The following is a 17,302-nucleotide window of genomic DNA, read 5'->3' as shown; positions in this document are numbered from 1 at the left end:
AACCCGACCCAAACAGCTTTCATGTGTGGACGAAACATTTTAGATGGAGTCGTCATCATACATGAAACAGTTCATGAACTACATAGGAAGAAGTTGAGTGGGGTAATATTCAAAATTGACTTCGAAAAGGCGTATGACAAGGTTAAATGGCCTTTTCTGCTACAAACTCTGCGTATGAAAGGTTTTTCGCCCAAGTAGAAATCTTGGATTGAGCCTTTCATTTCCGGGGGAAGCGTGGCAGTCAAAGTCAATGATGATGTCGGGCCTTTTTTTCAGACTAAAAAGGGCCTTCGGCAAGGAGACCCTCTCTCCCCAATCCTATTCAACTTTATCACTGATATGCTAACCACATTGATAAACAGAGCCAAAACACAAGGGCAAATTGATGGAGTCACACCACATTTGATTGATGGGGGACTCTCCATTCTACAATATGCCGATGACATGGTGCTGTTTATGAATCATGACCTTGAAAAAGCTTAGAACATGAAGTCAGTGCTTCTAGCTTTCGAGCAGTTGTCGGGTCTTAAGATCAATTTTTATAAAAGTGAACTGTATTGTTTTGGTGAAGCACTTGATTATAGTGATCAATACAACCAGCTCTTTGGCTGCCAGGTCGGCAACTTCCCATTCTGTTATCTGGGCATTCCAATCCATTATAGGAAGTTGAGAAATGCGGAATGGAAAGAAGTGGTCGAGAGATTTGAGAAGAAATTGAGTAGCTGGAAAGGAAAACTTCTTTCGTTGGGAGGACGACTTACTTTGATTAACTCAGTACTTAGCAGTCTCCCAATGTATATGATGTCATTCCTTGCAATTCCTAGTGGGGTACTTAAAAAACTTGATCACCTTCGATCTAGGTTTTATTGGCAAGGGGATGGACATAAGAAGAAATACCGGCTTGCTAAGTTAGACATTATTTGTCGTCCCAAAGAACAAGGGGGGCTAGGAATTCATGACCTCGAGATAAAGAATAAAGCGTTGATTAGTAAGTGGTTATATTACCACCAATGGAATATGGCAACAACTGCTACGCAATAAATATTTGGGATCACAACCTTTATCTCAAGCCTATTGGAAAGCGGGGGATTCACATTTTTGGGCTAGTCTTATGAAGGTCAAACAAGATTTTTTCGTTTTGGATCCTTTAAGATTAGGGACGGCTCCCAAGTTAGGTTCTGGGAAGACAAATGGTTGGGTAATGCCTCGTTAAGAGAACAGTATCCTTGTCTCTATAATATAGTTAGGCATAAACAGTCGACTATCGCACAGATTTTCCAAACCAATCCCCCGTGCTTTTCATGGCGACGGGATTTAACTGGTGCAAAACTAGCTGCTTGACATAACCTATTGCCTCACATAGCTGATTTGGTTCTGGTACAGGAGCAAGATGAGTTTCACTGGAACCTCACCCCGAATGGGGACTTCTCGGTCAAATTTCATTATCTAGCTCTAACACATACCGGGGTTCTGAATATCAATAGACGGATTTGGAAGGTGAAAGCACCCCTAAAAGTTAAAATCTTCCTTTGGTATTTACGTCGGGGCGTAATTCTCACCAAGGACAACCTTGCTAAGAGAAATTGGAAAGGCAGCAAGACATGTTGTTTCTGTCACAAGGATGAAACTATCCAACATTTATTCTTTCAGTGCCGCTTATCTCGCTTGGTGTGGTCTGTAATTCATTTGGCTTCTAATCTGAAACCTCCTCGTAATGTTGGTCATATGTTTGGGAGTTGGCTATCATGTGTCCCCAAAGAAATGAGGAATCTGCTTTTAATGGGTGCAACAGCTCTGTGTTAGTCCATTTGGCTAAGTAGGAATGAAGTAATTTTTGATAACAAGATGGTGTCTTCTCCTTTGCATGTTATCACTTTAGTTACCCGGTGGCTACGTACCTGGGCTATCCTCCACCAACCGGGACTACGGGATACTATTATGGTGGTATCTCGACATTTGGACCAGGTGGCACAGGAGTTTTTTACCCAGGAGCATAGGTGGCGGTCTAGTCTACGGATTAATAGCCACTAAGATACTAAGATATACGGTGGTATCTCGACAGTTGGACCAGGTGGCACAGGAGTTTCTTACCCAAGAGCATGGGTGGCGATCTAGCCTACGGATTGATAGCCACTAAGATATATGTTTCCGTTAAATTTTTGTGCTTAGGAGATGTTCTAGTTATTTCTTTCTTCTTTTTTGGCTGTGTGCATTTTATGCAGAGGCCAGGGGTGACTCAGTTTGATTGTATCATCTTGATGTAATTAACTGAATCTAAATAAAGCTTCCATTATCTAAAAACGAGATGCATATCATGAACCAGAAATTCTGAAGGTGTACAAAACAAAAGAGCCATCAGTTAATTACATACGCTAGGCAACTGATGCCATATGTACAAGCACCGAATATATATGAAATAATGTAAAAATATATACAATAATGATCCCTAACAACCTGTCCCCAGGCTCCACATGAACACAGCAATTGCAAGAATAATACAACAGATTCAATTCAAGTTACAAAATGAGTTTGCACAAATCATTGTTTTGAATAAATCAAAAATGACGACAACTCTACTCTACAGTATCATTCAGTGTACATAGGAGTATGTACCTCTTGATGAATAAATCACTTGTTACAATAGTTATGCTTGTGCAACAAATATATCTTTTACTGTACACGACAAATTTGTTCTGCATCACCCAGCAATCTAAGACTACGAGAAATTCTCTGCAGAAGCAAGAGTAGCACATAGTTATAACATGATCTCTTAGGTAGAAAGAGAACGTTACGCTTAGAACATACCTCTCGAGTATCACTAAGGCGCAATAGATCCAACCTGTCTGACGGCCTCAAATTTATTAAGTTGACAAGCTGCAATAAAAAGTACAGTGATGAGGCCACAATATGATGCACTCTTAAATCTAAGCAGTTGAATGAGCCTTACCCAAAAACTAAATTTTTCAGGATCCTGTGGTCCAGGCATGCTCTCAAGATCTGTCTGTCTTGCTCGCCTCGCTACATTCAGCAAAACATATTAAAGTACAATGTGCATGGGTATCTAGTGAGCACCAAATAACATTGCATCCCCCCTCAAATCATTTGAATCAAGGGCAGCTACTATGCGAGTGAAATATTTAAACAATGCACTGTGAAATTGGAGTCTCATTTTCCTAAAAAAAGAGAGAGAGAGAGGGAGCAGGGCAATATGTACGACATTGGAATTATGCATCCTGACAGTGGCCGATACAACTTCTGGAGTTTTTGGATTGACATTATTTTTTCTGGGGTCATTCGCAAATATGTATTTTTAAAGAAAATGACCCTATATATATGTCTTCATATATTAGACCCCATGACTGCATACTGGATCTTAGGAGTCAGCTCTTAAGCTGTCTATTCTTCACATGGGCGCCACAGAATCACTAAAACTTCATTGAGCAGGATGACAATGTGTCGAAAATATCCATACCAGGCCTTGAGATTTCTCTAGCTCGCCTTATATATGTCCTGGCCAATTCTGAAGCTGCATTAGCCCTTTCCATCAGCTGAAAAGAGCCAAAAGAGTAACATCAATGTCACTTAGAACAAATTAATAGAGACAGCATTACCATTCCATTGTGATGTTTTTCTCTTCCGTCTATAAATATCAGAAGGCCAAACATATAAAACCTCAAATAAACAGTGAAGACAAAGGTAAGCGTAAAGCAGATTTTAATTTCATCAGAACGGAAAAATAACCACGTCCAAAACAAATGTACAACTAAGAATTTGAGTGCAAACATAGGCTATGTGTCCATTTTACTGGGAAAAGTACTAGCCCATTTTCAAAATAGTTGTGAAAATGTTTTTCTATTTTGTTTAAATAAAACATGCATTATTAGGACAAAAAACTGTGGTCCTATTGAAACAAGTACTCCTTTTGAAGTAAAAGTCTTCTATTGGTAACTAGTTAAATTGTTCCTTCATGTTGCAGATCATCAAGAACCAATGAATCACGCAGCATGTATCCCTATCAGCCTCACAACATACATCATTTTCAAACTTCTATATCTTAGTGATGGTATGTCCAAATATTTTCTTAATTCGTACTCTGCAAATTTTACTTCAATAACATCATGTGGTGCTTAAGCTGGTTTTTGTCCATCACATTTTTGCAATACTTCACAGCACAACTAAAAGAATTGCAGTCCGAAAAGTTAACAAGATTTTACATCTTTTCTCTCCTGCGATCCGTCTGGTAATGAAATATCTTGGAGCCACTCAATTTCAGCAACCCTATACCTGAAAAGGGAAATGACTAAAGTAAAATGAACATACACAAGGGTTGATCCAACATGTTATATTCCCAGATTAATTGACACACTCACCCATCTTGGTCCCATGATCGCAAGATACGAAACCGCCGTGAACCTTCCACCTATAACTGAAAGTATTATTTTCACATCTGATAATATATTCAAATTCAATTATTTGTTGAATGACATTATCTATGGAAATAAAAAAAAACGTTTTTGGCAGGGGAAAGGGTTTTTCATTAATCAACAGGGATACCGCAGTCTCTTTGAGCACCAAGTGTTCAACACATTGGTTCATTGTATCCGGTGAATGGTTCGTTTTACAAATATAGATTAAAAATAAGCATCTATAAAATATTTTTGCAGTAAACAAAAGTTCACTATGAGTCTGTATCCAGAGAGGTGATTGCTGCAATATATTTGTACAGGATAAATCTTGATATTGTAAGGTACGCTAGTATGTGTAGCCACATCCACTCAATATGAGCCAAACCAACCTAGAACAGAAGTTATAAGCTCAAGCATAACATCTTGCAAAAATATTATGGTTTTACCTCTAGATAAAAACGACCATCCGGAAGTGGCTCACACCTACATATATATATATATATATATGGAGATGAGACTGAAAGTATGACCATATGTTTGGGAAATAAACAAGTAACAACTAAACTTACTCCAGAATTTCCACCTCACAACCACAGTCAGCTACAGTACCCGTAGCAGAATCAATACCAACCTGCAATATTGCAGCAATATTCAATCCAAAAAGTAAAGAAATTAATGAATCGACACTTCAAAACCAAAATGATTATTTTAGATTAGTTACTGACCATTCCCATGCGATGATTCCCTTCCATTATCCTCCTTACCTGTTTCAAATTGGAAAAAAAAATGTTGAAACTTATCATGCAAACATATCGTACCAATGCTTAGATGGAATAGAAAATAGGCTAAAAGTTTCATGCATAACATGAAAGATATACAGATGGGAAAAACACCGACTGGAAATATGCTTGTTGGCACATTGAGAAACTAGAGACAACAAAAGATGATAGTTACAGTTATCTTATCATGTCTTCCCTTTTATTGCACTACAGCTAGGATTTAGGGAAAATATCAGGTTGTAATAATTTTTTTGACCTGAAAACTTCCAGGCTTTGCCTGGCAGTTTTGAATTATGATAAAAAGAAAATATTTACATAAAATTTAAAAAGAAAAGTAAAGAACTCTCACCAATAAGCTCTAAGTTATATCGTTTGTAACCAATCAAGAATTAAGCTTTTTAGGGACTCTTTCATCCTACAGGTATGTAGGAGAACATCTTATTTGAAGGTTCCAATATTTTAACACTAGAATTTTATCCAAGATTCCCCGGAATTATACGAGTCCTTCTTAGTTGTACGCTTATACCACAAGTTAGATATCAACATGTAACAAGTATTAGACTTCTCTTTTGGGGGGAAAAACAAAGCATCATCGTTCTCAACAAACGGATCTTACAAAAAGATCAACTGAATTTATGGCAATTGTACCATGAGCCTGTAGCGAGGTTCAAATATGTTCAGTGCCATCTTTTGACAGGGCAGTACAACATCCATAACAAAGAGAGGCATCAAATCAACGCCTGCATATGTCATAGTCTCATGTTCTGACTTCCTCTCAGCATATTCTTCCGGAAAATTTTTCTGAATTATGTTGCTCAGCGTTACACTGAAGCATTTAATCATATTGTCATCATAGATGTCAACAGAAAACATTGAAGAAAAAAAGAAACAAAATTTCAAAGAACTTAGATTACCTTATAGGATATGTTTTTGGACCAATAAAAAGAACTGTCCGACACATGGGACATTTATTGCCTACAGGAAATAGCACATAATGTGAAGTTCCGATATTAAAAAAAAAAAAGGTTAATCAAGTCTGAATATTCCCTAAGCTTACCATGATCCATTGATTGATGTAAACAAGAGCGACAGAATGAGTGCCCACATGGAGTGGTGACTGGTTCAAACAATAGCTTGAAACATAATGTGCACTCAAAATCATCTGGTCTATCTAATGTTGGACGTCTTGCTCGAGCTGCAATACTTGTATTTCTGTGCAGATCACTGAGCCAGCTTTGCAGGACATGGCTATACATGCGGCAAACAGATGTTATGCAATAGAGGTTAATTTTACATTAAACAGATACCTGCAAGATACATGTTGTACTAGTAGGCAATGCATCAGCAGTTGTACCTGAGGGGATCAACTTGAAGCCCAGAAAGAATAGCCTCCCGTGCCTCATGGTACTGCTCCAACTGTGTGTCAAGGAGTTAGTTGCTATTTCGACTACATGAACATGTATGCAATGGAAAAAGGTTTCCATGAGTACACAATATGCATGCCAGCTGCGATAGAATCTGAACAGATTCTATAAAATCTTATAAATCTGTCTGAAGAGATGCCGTGACATTTGTAAAATATTAAACCTAATCAGCTAATGGTGCCTCGTGCATAATAAAGGGAAAAAGAAAATAGAACAGTACTTAAACATTTAGTGTTTGAAAATTTTGTAAATCCTCTCTCCCCTGCATCGTCCATTGTCTAGCATTTCTCCAAGTCTTCTTTCTGTATCCATCTGTGATCTATCATCAATCTCTGACGAATAAATCATTATCCTATTGAGGTGCATAACAACTTAGTGTCGCAGCCAACCTCCAAGGGCTCTACTGCTTGTAGGATCGAATCACAACAACTAAGCCAACCAGAGGGGGGGTGAATGGTTGGTATACCCAAAAACCGAAAACTTTTAGCGGAAATAGCACTGCTGACCAATCTGACATCAACGCTATGATAAACAAGATGATGCAAGCAAACATCAATGCTCTTATTGATCTGGTGAGTTCATTGCTGCAGTGCACCCAGACTCACAATGCAGGTGGAAGCTCTATAGACCCACTCTTGTGCAAGGTTAGGTAGAGACCAAAGTCGTTGGGCACGTGCCAGTACTAGGTGGTCCTCAGGTACAGAGAGATGGGTGGTGTGCCTCACAGCTTTGGAGAAGCTAATGCTGCCACCAAGCTGGCAGCATAAGTGCCAAGTAATATGGCATTGGAAAAGAGACCAGTCCCTTACGTCCGTAGGATTTCATCTACGGCCCACTGCACAAACCAAAGCATCGGGATTGCTGGGTTTGTCCCACTAGCATGTTAGTTTTATCCGTCCCGACAATAATGGCTTTTGAGCAACTACAAGTGAGGACAGTTGATGACACCAACGGGAATGCAGTATCCACAAGGTTCCGTTGTCTTGGCTTAATGCTTTAGAGGCCAGGAGTCCAGGACACCTCAAAGGACAAGGTTTGGTTGGCTTCATACCACCTGAAGGACATTGGCATAAGTACAACTACTAGCCAGAGAGACATGAGAAGTCAAGTCACCAATACTAAGCAGCCCATTGAGGGAGCTGGCAAGGTACAATAGGCACAAACAGTAGATAAGTAATAGGAGAAATTTATTGGCACTGTTTTTTCTCATGGATGACCTCTCCAAACAAATGAAAATGCAGATTTGCTATAAATGTGTCACCAGTTTCTTTTGTTAAAAATTAGTCGATTCGTCGACGGTAGGATATAGGGGATATACGTCGAGATTCATGCGTCCAGGAATAACGTACAGGCGCAGTGGCGGGGAGTCGAACCCTGGTCTTCTAAGTCATAGAGAGAGCTCCTAACCTAAGTCACAAAAGTTCCCGGATCGACGGATCGAGGAACTGGACCGTGGAACACGGGACACCATTTTCCAAAAACATGGAACGAGAGGGGTATACCTCTTCCAAAATTATGGAACTATAAGTGGAACGCATTCCTAGGTTTTTTAAAACGATAATCCGGAACTCTACAGAACTATACATGTTATCACAGTGGTCTTGGCGCTCATGTACAAAGACAATGTCACGTGCTCGACTCCCTGGTTCTGCTCTATTTTCGGTTCTTCATTTTTTTTTTTTTTGCTATTCATGTGACAGCTCATCACCAGCCAAAAGAATTTGGGCCATGAGTGCAACCCAGCCGATCACCAGTACGTGAAAGTGAAACCTAGCAGGCTAGCACCCATCACTTCGTCCTCATCATTCGTCCCCATCCCCAGCCGCCGCATCCAGTCCATAGATAGCTCGATGCAACGACGGCGGCGCTGCGTGATGGCTTCTGTTAGAACTTCAATGGTTACTCTCATTGAGAAGAGGATGGCACTCGAGATGGGGCAATTTTCTGGTTTTCTTCATTCACAAAACACAAAGCCATACCTTCCCAAGGGAGGTTGGATACATATATAAAACCATAGCTGGCTGCAAGCCTATTGCTGCACCCTCCTAGTCTAAAAATTCGAAATTTGAATGGGATGCTGTCCTAGAGGGCATCCAAACTGAATAAAGCATAAAGGAGGCATAAAGGAGATGCTAATTGCTGCTGTCCTACTAACCGCAGCTGTCCTAGCAACTGAAAATATGCTAAAGGAGTAGATGCTGTCCTGAAAAGGTGAAACTACCCAAAAGCAAAAAGAAGAAATCAGGACCAAGGACCACAAAGACTTATCCATCAGCTTCCTCGCCAGTGCAGGAGGGAGAAAAGCGGCTGCAACGAGCGGCACCCCTCTATTTCTCCAACCTCCCCTGCTCGGCGGCGGCGGCATGCGCTGGTTTATGTACCTTGGCATGACAGTGGTGAGCAGCGAAGGAGAAACAGTGCCACTCGTCGATTGAAGTGATACCCCTCGCCACTCGTCGCTTGAAGCGGTGCCCCATCCTCCACCCGTGTAGATCCAGGTGAGTTCCCCTTCTCATCTTTTGCTCAATGTACCTCGTTCCTCCATTGCCAGACCACGTATTGGGTCGATGATCCCTCCGTTTTTGGAACGAAGTTCGCTTCGTTCCCGTTCCTCGTTCCGGGACGAAATTCCCAGGCGTTCCCTGTGGCTTAGTTCCTAACCAACTGAGCATGGTAGTGGTATTGATTTCATTGCCAAAACAGGAATTTTCATTTACGAAGTACTTACACTAATTACATACCACTTGCACTATAGTTACAATGTAATTACATAGCACTTACACTACGGTTATAATGTAATTAGATAACACTTACACTATAGTTACATTATATTTACTTTGTATTTTTTACTAATGTGTTGAATGTTATATAGTGTTATAATCATATGGTTTAAGAAATAAAGTATGTACTAGTTCCTAATTAATCATCAAAGTGTGTACATAGTTGGATGTCCACTGAGTCGTTAGGTATGGATTAGCGACTGAGAAAAAAACCGACTGCGTTTGGCTCTGTTTTGTGGCGAATGATTTTTAGGTAGTCCCATGAAAATATTGAACCCGCAGAAATACAGGTCACCATGTGCTGCACATTGCTACCTGAAGTGCTGCTTAAGGATGAGTTTTCTTATGAGGGGAGAAAATATCATGTACAGGTCATGCATAGCACCTAGAGGAGGCAATAACAAGCAGCCAACAGTAAGCATTAACTAGAGACGAGTCATTGGAATTCTCATTTAGCATTTTAGTTGCAACACTATCTTTAGTTGACCCACCTGTTGAAATCAACTACACAAAGAGTAAACCAGAAATAGCCTCACTCCCTCACATTTTCATCAGTCCATTCCTGCCAACACCCCCCCCCCCCCCTTGCTTTCATTTTCTTGGTATGCGTGTTACTGCCAACTTTTTTTTCAGTCCCTACACTCATTCAAGCGCTTAACAGTAGTAATTATTAAAGTGTGTGCTCAGTTGAGGCTAACTGGCGAAAGTGTTGCACAGAGTGAAGCTTTTGCAAATCACAATGCCTAATACTAGTCAGTTAAACATTGTACGGTCAATTGAATTATCCTATTCGAGAATAAACACTAAAATCTTTGGCCTACAAAATGATATTGGAGCTATCTATACTGGCTCTAACAAATGATACTGAAGCAAGGATCTATCTAAATTCTAGATTATACAACAATACTGAATTTAAGAAGGTTTTACCAGGATAAGCGCATATGCCTTGAGAAGATATGGTCTTGGAGAATTACTGCCGATAGCTAATACCTTCTCTGCATCTTTGAGCGCTAACTGCAGTGAATGCATAAGAACATTGTACCGAAAACATAAGAACCATTGCACTGTACTCACATATTTCACACCAAATGCTAATATTTGCATAGCAACTTATACCTCCGCATGCGTTGTGGGATCAAGACCATTCAATGGTTGGTACTCTGAGTCAGCTGCTGATCTCTCCCTCAACACTTGACTTATCCTGTAATAGAGGTAACCAGTTAGCCCCGACATAGGCATGAACGTAGATCAAACCTATCCATGTAGAATTGAGCAACTGCATTAACAAGCATGCAATTGGTACATCATATTGCATATGAATAGTATCGAATAGGGTGCTAAAAAGACAGTGACAGAGAACTCACATACAGAAAGCAGAACTTCGGTTGCTAAGGATAATGGGATCTCCTGGTCTCAAAGTTTGTGCTTTAGAGTAAAAGGAAACTGCCTGAAACAGGACCATACCAAGTATCACGAACAATGAAACTAGCAAATTGAAGGAATCAAGCTTGTACAACTGAAGACTAAGAGAAACATAAGTAATAATGCATAATTATAATAACAGCTGTTGTTGCTACATATGCAGGATAGATGTTATCACTGCATAAAAAGGTTGCAGGGACATGAACTAATATAAAAGATACTGATAAAGCCAGTAACGAATTCAACATTTGGAATATTTTGTTAGACTAATAAGGTTATGAGACATACTTGGACAAAATTATTCTGTATTTACTCAAAAAATAAGGATTTCATCTTTCAAAAAGTTCAATAGGAAAAAAACATCAGCTCTCTGTCGAACTATTAAACACAACATTTTACACACCAACGGTTGTCAGTGTGAAAACATATATATCAGTAAAATGAAAATAACACAAAGTAGCTGTTGGGCTGAGTAGTTCAACGTAATATAGAGTGGGTGTGTCAAGGCCCATGAGGTCCATATGCCTATATACTTGTATATGTACCAGGAAAGGAAAAGAGAGATTTGAGAAGCTTCCAGAAAATTCCCAACCTTTTCTCTACAGTAGCCATACTAGATATTTTCAATCTGAACATTCCATAAATTAAAAAGTTTCTGAAAGAACATTAATTACCGAGTGAATAAACATCATAAAAGAAATAATAAAAGAGCGAAAATGATTATTAAAAAAGTGGACAATAAAGTTCAAATTTAAAGAAAGAAGTTATTTGGATCAAAAAGAAGGATTCAGGAAAACTGAAAATCAAACCGAAGAAAGTAGCCCTGAAATGTTTATAATTGGCATTAGAAACTCAAAAGGAAATCCACAAAAACTAGTACTACCTCGGTCCCAAATATAACAACTTTTGGCTATGAATCTCCAAATTCATGAATAGAATCTTGGAACCCAAATGTTCAGGCATGTTGAGAGGAATAGCAAAATTTTCTTTAATGGACCAAGTAAAATGGTAGGATTAACTCTACAAAATTGCAAAATAGCATACAACATGAGACTGATAAGTGTGTCCTAGAGCCAGTTGTTTGGGACACATCTAACTAGCATGATTTATGTATCTCAAGCAGCATTTACCATTAGGAAAAGAAAGAGATGGCTTAATATTGGACCACATTTTTTTAACCAATTTACACTACGGCTGATAATAAACAAATTGAGAAAAGAGGGTCCTGGAAATCTTGTAAGATGGACATAAAAGTTGTGCTACTTGGTAACGTTATTGCAGGAGAATTTGATGTTCAAACCAAAACAAAAAATTTCTGAAGAGATGACTCGTTACTTGTTATTAGGGATCCCTTGTTAGGTTGTTACTAGACTATTTCACTATGACATACGAGTATCAAACTTGATCAGAGAACACCAAATATGGAGGTAAAATTCTAATAGCTGGAAGGTACATTTTGTAGAAACACAGTATTTCCTTCAGTATGCTAGTTCAGGAAAATTCTTAGCATGCCCAGCAACAGTAAGTGCCGGTTATGTCAGTCATACTGTCTACACGAACGAAATTCGGGAATGAAGAGGAGCACGGTCGCTCAGCTAACTGCTTACCTCGTCGAAGTGGCCGTCGCGGAAGGCGCGAGCACCGCGCTGCGCGAGGTCGAACACCTCGCGGTACTTGTCCGGGTCCATCCCCATCTCCTCCTCCCTCTTCACCTTGCGCAGCCAAACACGAGCAGGTTGAAAACCCATCAGCACACCGCGTACAGTACATATAGGTGAAAGGAGCGAAGTTGACATACCCACGGGAAGTCCTCGACGACGAGCGCGGCGGCGAAAGAGGAGGCGCCCGGCGAGGTCATTGGAGGGCAGCAGGGCGGAGGACGGGGGAGTAGGGTGGGAATGGGGGAGCAGGGGATTGTGGAGTTTGGAGGAAGGGGGAGGAGAGGGAGAGGTGGTGGTGGGGGAACCTGCGGCGTTCGTGCGGCGATGCCCAGAAATTTTTGCGCGGCTGAGGCCGCGAAGACGTGTCGCAGTACGGACTCGATCACGCCACCCGATCCCTCAACAACGACGGTCTATGGCTGAGCATAGGGTGTCCTTTTCCCGTTCGACCCGGGTTTTTCATTTTAGGATTCTAATAATTTAGGGCCGTTTGGTTGGGATTCTTAGGAGCAATTCTAGCAGGAATCGGTTGGAGCTGAGCCAAACGGGCAATTTCCCCTCAGCTTCCAAAGCGAATCAACTGGGATCGATTCCCTTTTTTACGAAGGAAGGGAGAATCGGCGGAAAGCGAGCTTCTGCTGAGAATCAAACCAACCAAATATGAAAGTTCCCATATTCTCCCTCAGCCCTGTAGATCCAGGCCAACAACGCCACCAGTTGCCATGTTGCCATTCTCCGTCGAGCTCCCTAAGCAGGACGACCAGCACTGACTGGGCAAGGTACCATGTCCTAAACTTCTCCATTTGATTAACTTTGTATGTTGTACTGTTGTGCAAAATAGTAGAACTGAATTGCTCACTGCGATGTAGATTTGTGTGTAAATAATATTGATGTGGATTTGCACTCTGATCTGTGTATGTCTAAATAGTTTTGATGTGCATCTATGCTTTGATTTGCATATGTGTTATTTCATAACTACTGCAGATGGCAGCAACAGTAGTAGAGGAAAATCAAGGTGCAAATAATGTTGAATGGACAGATGAAAACACTAGGATAGTTTGTGAGTTGCTCGCTGAACAAGTTAGGATAGGAAATCGCTCAAATACCCATTTGAACAAGGTGGGGTATGATAATGTGATTGCAAAATTTGAAGAAAAGACTAGCTTACGCTATCAAAAGCTGCAGTTCAAGAACAAATGGAGCAAGCTGAGGAATGAGTATAATCTATGGAAGAAACTGATAGCTAGAGAGACTGGATTAGGTTGCGACCAAGCTAGGGCTACTATTGTTGCATCTGATGATTGGTGGGCAAGAGCCAAGAAGGTATGCTACATATTAATGTTGATGTTTAAGTTGTTAACCATGATTTTGCAAATATTTGTGTCACTCTTCTGATTATTCCCTTGGTGTTCCTCAAGGATTTGCCAGGTTGTGCAAAGTTCAAGTTACGGGGGATTCAAAATGAACATTTGCTCCAACAAATATTTGAAGACCTTCGAAACACAGGAGATGACCACTGTAATCCTACTAGTGAAAATTTACCGCAAAGTTCAACCCAACCTTCCAGTACTATTAATGTAGATACAGAAGCTGTGAATGAAGGTGATGATGATGATAGTAATGATGAGGATTTCTCACCTCCTCCCAAGAGAGGTAATGCAGCAGCTGGTAAGGAAGCCAAGAAACCCAAGACCAGTGGTGGACATTGGTTCTATGAACAAATGAGTCGTTTTGTTGATAACCAAGAGAAATCAGTTGCGTCTGTTGAGTCTCTTGTCAAGAGGGAGGACACTTCAGGGTGTGCCATCAAAGATGTCATGGCTCTAGTGAAGGAATGTGGTGCTGTATTTGGTACCAAAGAGCACTTCATTGCTACTGAGATTTTCACAAAGAAATATGAGAGAGAGATGTTCATGACCTTGGATAATTCAGAAGAAAGATTTGCATGGCTCACCATCAAACATGAATTCAAGATGGCCAAGTATTCCAAGTAGTGGCCTAGCATGGTTGTGTTTGTTCAACAAATGTATTGCTCTGTATCTTTAGACAATTTTATCTCCAAGTAGTGTTTTTATTTTTTTTATTGTTGTAATAATTGTTGGATGTGTTGACTATCCCCTATTTTATTTACTGGACATGTAATGCAACCAAGTTCTCCTTTAATTAATGTATTGTTGCATGCAATTGTATTTCAAGTATTGCCTACTGACTTTTATTACCTACTGTATTGCTGCTGGACATGTATTGATGTTGTCAATTGTATGTGTACTTCTATACTTGCCTTGATGCTTGTCACTTAACACTTTCTTTCCATGTGCCAGATGTCTTCTAGTGAAACTGATCGAAATGAGACATTTTCTGAAAGTGATGGTACTGATCTACATGAAGATGATGAGGTTTCCATACAATCAGTTATTCGTCATCATCAAGCATTGGAAGCCAATCTTTTTTCAGCTGCCTGCTTACTTGGACAATATTATATGACGTATTATGATAAAAATAAACCAAAGACGTCACTACTAAGTGGATATGCATGGGTACAAGAGACTCTGAGGACTCCAGGAGAGAGTCACCACATGTTTCGAATGAATACAGACCTCTTCTACAAATTGCATGACTTGCTGGTGAGTACCTATAACCTGAAAGCAACCAACCACATGAACTCCATGGAATCAGCTGCTATCTTTCTTTTCATACTTGGAGGTGGTGAGTCCAATAGAAGGGTTCAAAATAGGTTCAAGCATTCCGGTGAACACAATTAGTAGAAAATTTGAAGAGGTCTTATTGAGTGTGGTTAGTATGTGCAAGGATTACATATGTCCCAAAGATCCTAACTTCCCAAGGGCTCATAGTAGGATTAAGAATGACAAAAGATTATGGCCACATTTCAAAAAGTGCATTGGAGCCATTGATGGGACTCATATCACAGCAAACTCACCTCGTGAAGATTATGTTAGATACATTGGTAGAAGCAAGAGTCCTACTCAGAATGTGATGGCAGCAGTCGACTTTGACATGCGATTTACATATTCTTCTATTGGACAACCAGGGTCTATGCATGATACTAGCGTCCTTTATCATGTGTTAGATGTTGATAAAGATATATTTCCACACCCTCCACAAGGTATATACTAGCTGAAATCATCTACACTTTGCTTTATCTTTTATTTGTACCATATAACATTGACTCGATGCATATATCGTAGGTAAATACTATCTTGTTGATGCTGGCTACCCAAATAGGCCAGGGTATATGGCACCATACAAGGGGCAAAGGTACCATATTCCTAAATGGAGAAGAGGTCCTCCACCAAGTGGTGAGCAAGAGTATTTCAACCAATGTCACTCAAGTGCACGCAATGTCGTTGAGCGCACCTTTGGTGTGAGGAAGATGAAATGGCGAATCCTTTTAAAGATGCCTACCTATGCAATGGACAAGCAAGAAATGATCATTGCAGCTACCATGTGTCTTCACAACTTTATAAGACAGAATTCGACAACTGACAAGTATTTTCGTAGGTGTGATCGAGATCCAAATTATGTCCCAACTATACCAACAAGATATGCAAGATATGTTGTTTCCCAAAATGCATCAGATACTTCTACTCCAAAGTCTAGTGATAGGTCTATGGACAGATTTCGTGATGACCTAGCAACTGCATTGTGGCAATCTAGATGAATGTTCTCATATAAGTGCTGTTAGGAATATATTTTGGAAGAACTCTCCATAGAAATATGTAACTGTGGTGGTTCCACTCTCCTTAGAAATATGTAACCATGGTATTTTGCAATAACTGAATCAATTTGAGTGGACTATTATTATAATGGATATTGTCTTTGATGCCATGCAATGTACGTGACGTGTTTTTTAACTTCTCATATGGAAGCTTGGTATTTTTTTACAAGTATTGTGCTAAAATATTTGTGCATATTCATGAGTACTTCTAACAAATATTAGGATTGCCATTCAGCTATATCTCGTTGGTACAGAGGTTATATAGACCAAGGACGTCTTTGGCTTCCCCCATTAGGATCTTAGTGTTTCTAGCCAAACACCTAAATTAACTACTTCTGATTCTCTTCAGTATCTGATTCAGGAAGAATCAGAATTAGAATCACATAATCTGAAACCCTACCAAACGGGCCCTTACTCCCTCCGTTTCAGGTTATAACATGTTAATCAAACTGCATTAAGTTTGATTAAAATTATAAAAAAAATAATAATTTTTTCGATCTAAGATAAATTTATTATAAAAATATATTTAATTATTAACTTAATAAAAATAATTTGGTAATATAAATATTACTATTTTTTTCAAGGAAATATTTGTTTATAAACTTATTCAAAATTAAAGCAGTTTGACTTTAACCAAAGTCAAAACATCTTGTAACCTGAAACGGAGTGATACGTAGTTATTTCATGGGACTGTCTGTACATTAACCGGCTGAAAATTTCAGCTGAAATTTTCATCAATCGATCGGACACGTGCCAACTATCCAACGCGGAGCGCACGGAGCTCACGTGGAGAGCAGAGCACTTCTCTACGCACGTTGCCGAGTAGGATCTGGTTTGGCCATCTGGCCTATTAAGACGTTTGTGCAGCCCATTGTATTACAAGCTCACTCTATCACTGGGCAAGGCTAGGGTACAGATGGCCATAAGGCACGAGGCCCAAAGGCCCGGCCCACGGCACGGCTTTTTGGCCTGGCCCAAGCACGGCACGGCCCGATTTGGGTCGGGTCCGTGCCGGCCCGGCACGATGGGCCGGCAGGCTAGGCCCGGCACACAAAGTATAGGGACTGAAAATAGACATATAAATATCACTGTCC

At 40.0% G+C, this 17,302-nt stretch overlaps 2 protein-coding genes across 4 annotated transcripts; one reads left to right on the top strand and one right to left on the bottom strand.

The window, feature by feature from the left end:
- Positions 1-2,410: 2,410 nt before the first annotated feature.
- LOC127767453 (uncharacterized) lies at positions 2,411-12,830 on the bottom strand. Of its 3 annotated transcripts, none has more exons than XM_052292801.1 (18): positions 12,610-12,830; positions 12,419-12,523; positions 10,754-10,836; positions 10,506-10,590; positions 10,317-10,403; positions 6,540-6,592; positions 6,243-6,433; positions 6,100-6,160; positions 5,834-6,011; positions 5,132-5,170; positions 4,976-5,037; positions 4,853-4,889; positions 4,371-4,420; positions 4,215-4,284; positions 3,473-3,548; positions 2,948-3,018; positions 2,806-2,874; positions 2,411-2,730 (listed from the first exon to the last, which is right to left on the bottom strand). In XM_052292801.1, the coding sequence occupies exons 1-18, from the start codon at positions 12,667-12,669 to the stop codon at positions 2,671-2,673; spliced, it is 1,437 nt and encodes a 478-aa protein (XP_052148761.1). In that variant the 5' UTR covers positions 12,670-12,830; the 3' UTR covers positions 2,411-2,670. The 3 variants fall into 3 exon arrangements, with proteins under 3 accessions (XP_052148761.1, XP_052148759.1, XP_052148758.1); XM_052292799.1 differs by having other exon boundaries at positions 6,540-6,601; positions 12,419-12,517; positions 12,610-12,829; XM_052292798.1 differs by having other exon boundaries at positions 6,540-6,601; positions 12,610-12,827.
- Positions 12,831-13,456: 626 nt separating this feature from the next.
- Positions 13,457-14,466, top strand: LOC127766302 (L10-interacting MYB domain-containing protein-like). Its single transcript, XM_052291383.1, has 2 exons — positions 13,457-13,795; positions 13,891-14,466. The coding sequence occupies exons 1-2, from the start codon at positions 13,457-13,459 to the stop codon at positions 14,464-14,466; spliced, it is 915 nt and encodes a 304-aa protein (XP_052147343.1).
- The last annotated feature ends 2,836 nt before the right edge of the window (positions 14,467-17,302 follow it).

The sequence above is a fragment of the Oryza glaberrima genome, chromosome 3, assembly GCF_000147395.1.
Source record: "Oryza glaberrima chromosome 3, OglaRS2, whole genome shotgun sequence".
NCBI classification, from domain to species: Eukaryota; Viridiplantae; Streptophyta; class Magnoliopsida; order Poales; family Poaceae; genus Oryza; species Oryza glaberrima.
This window is presented reverse-complemented; position numbering and strand designations above follow the sequence as displayed.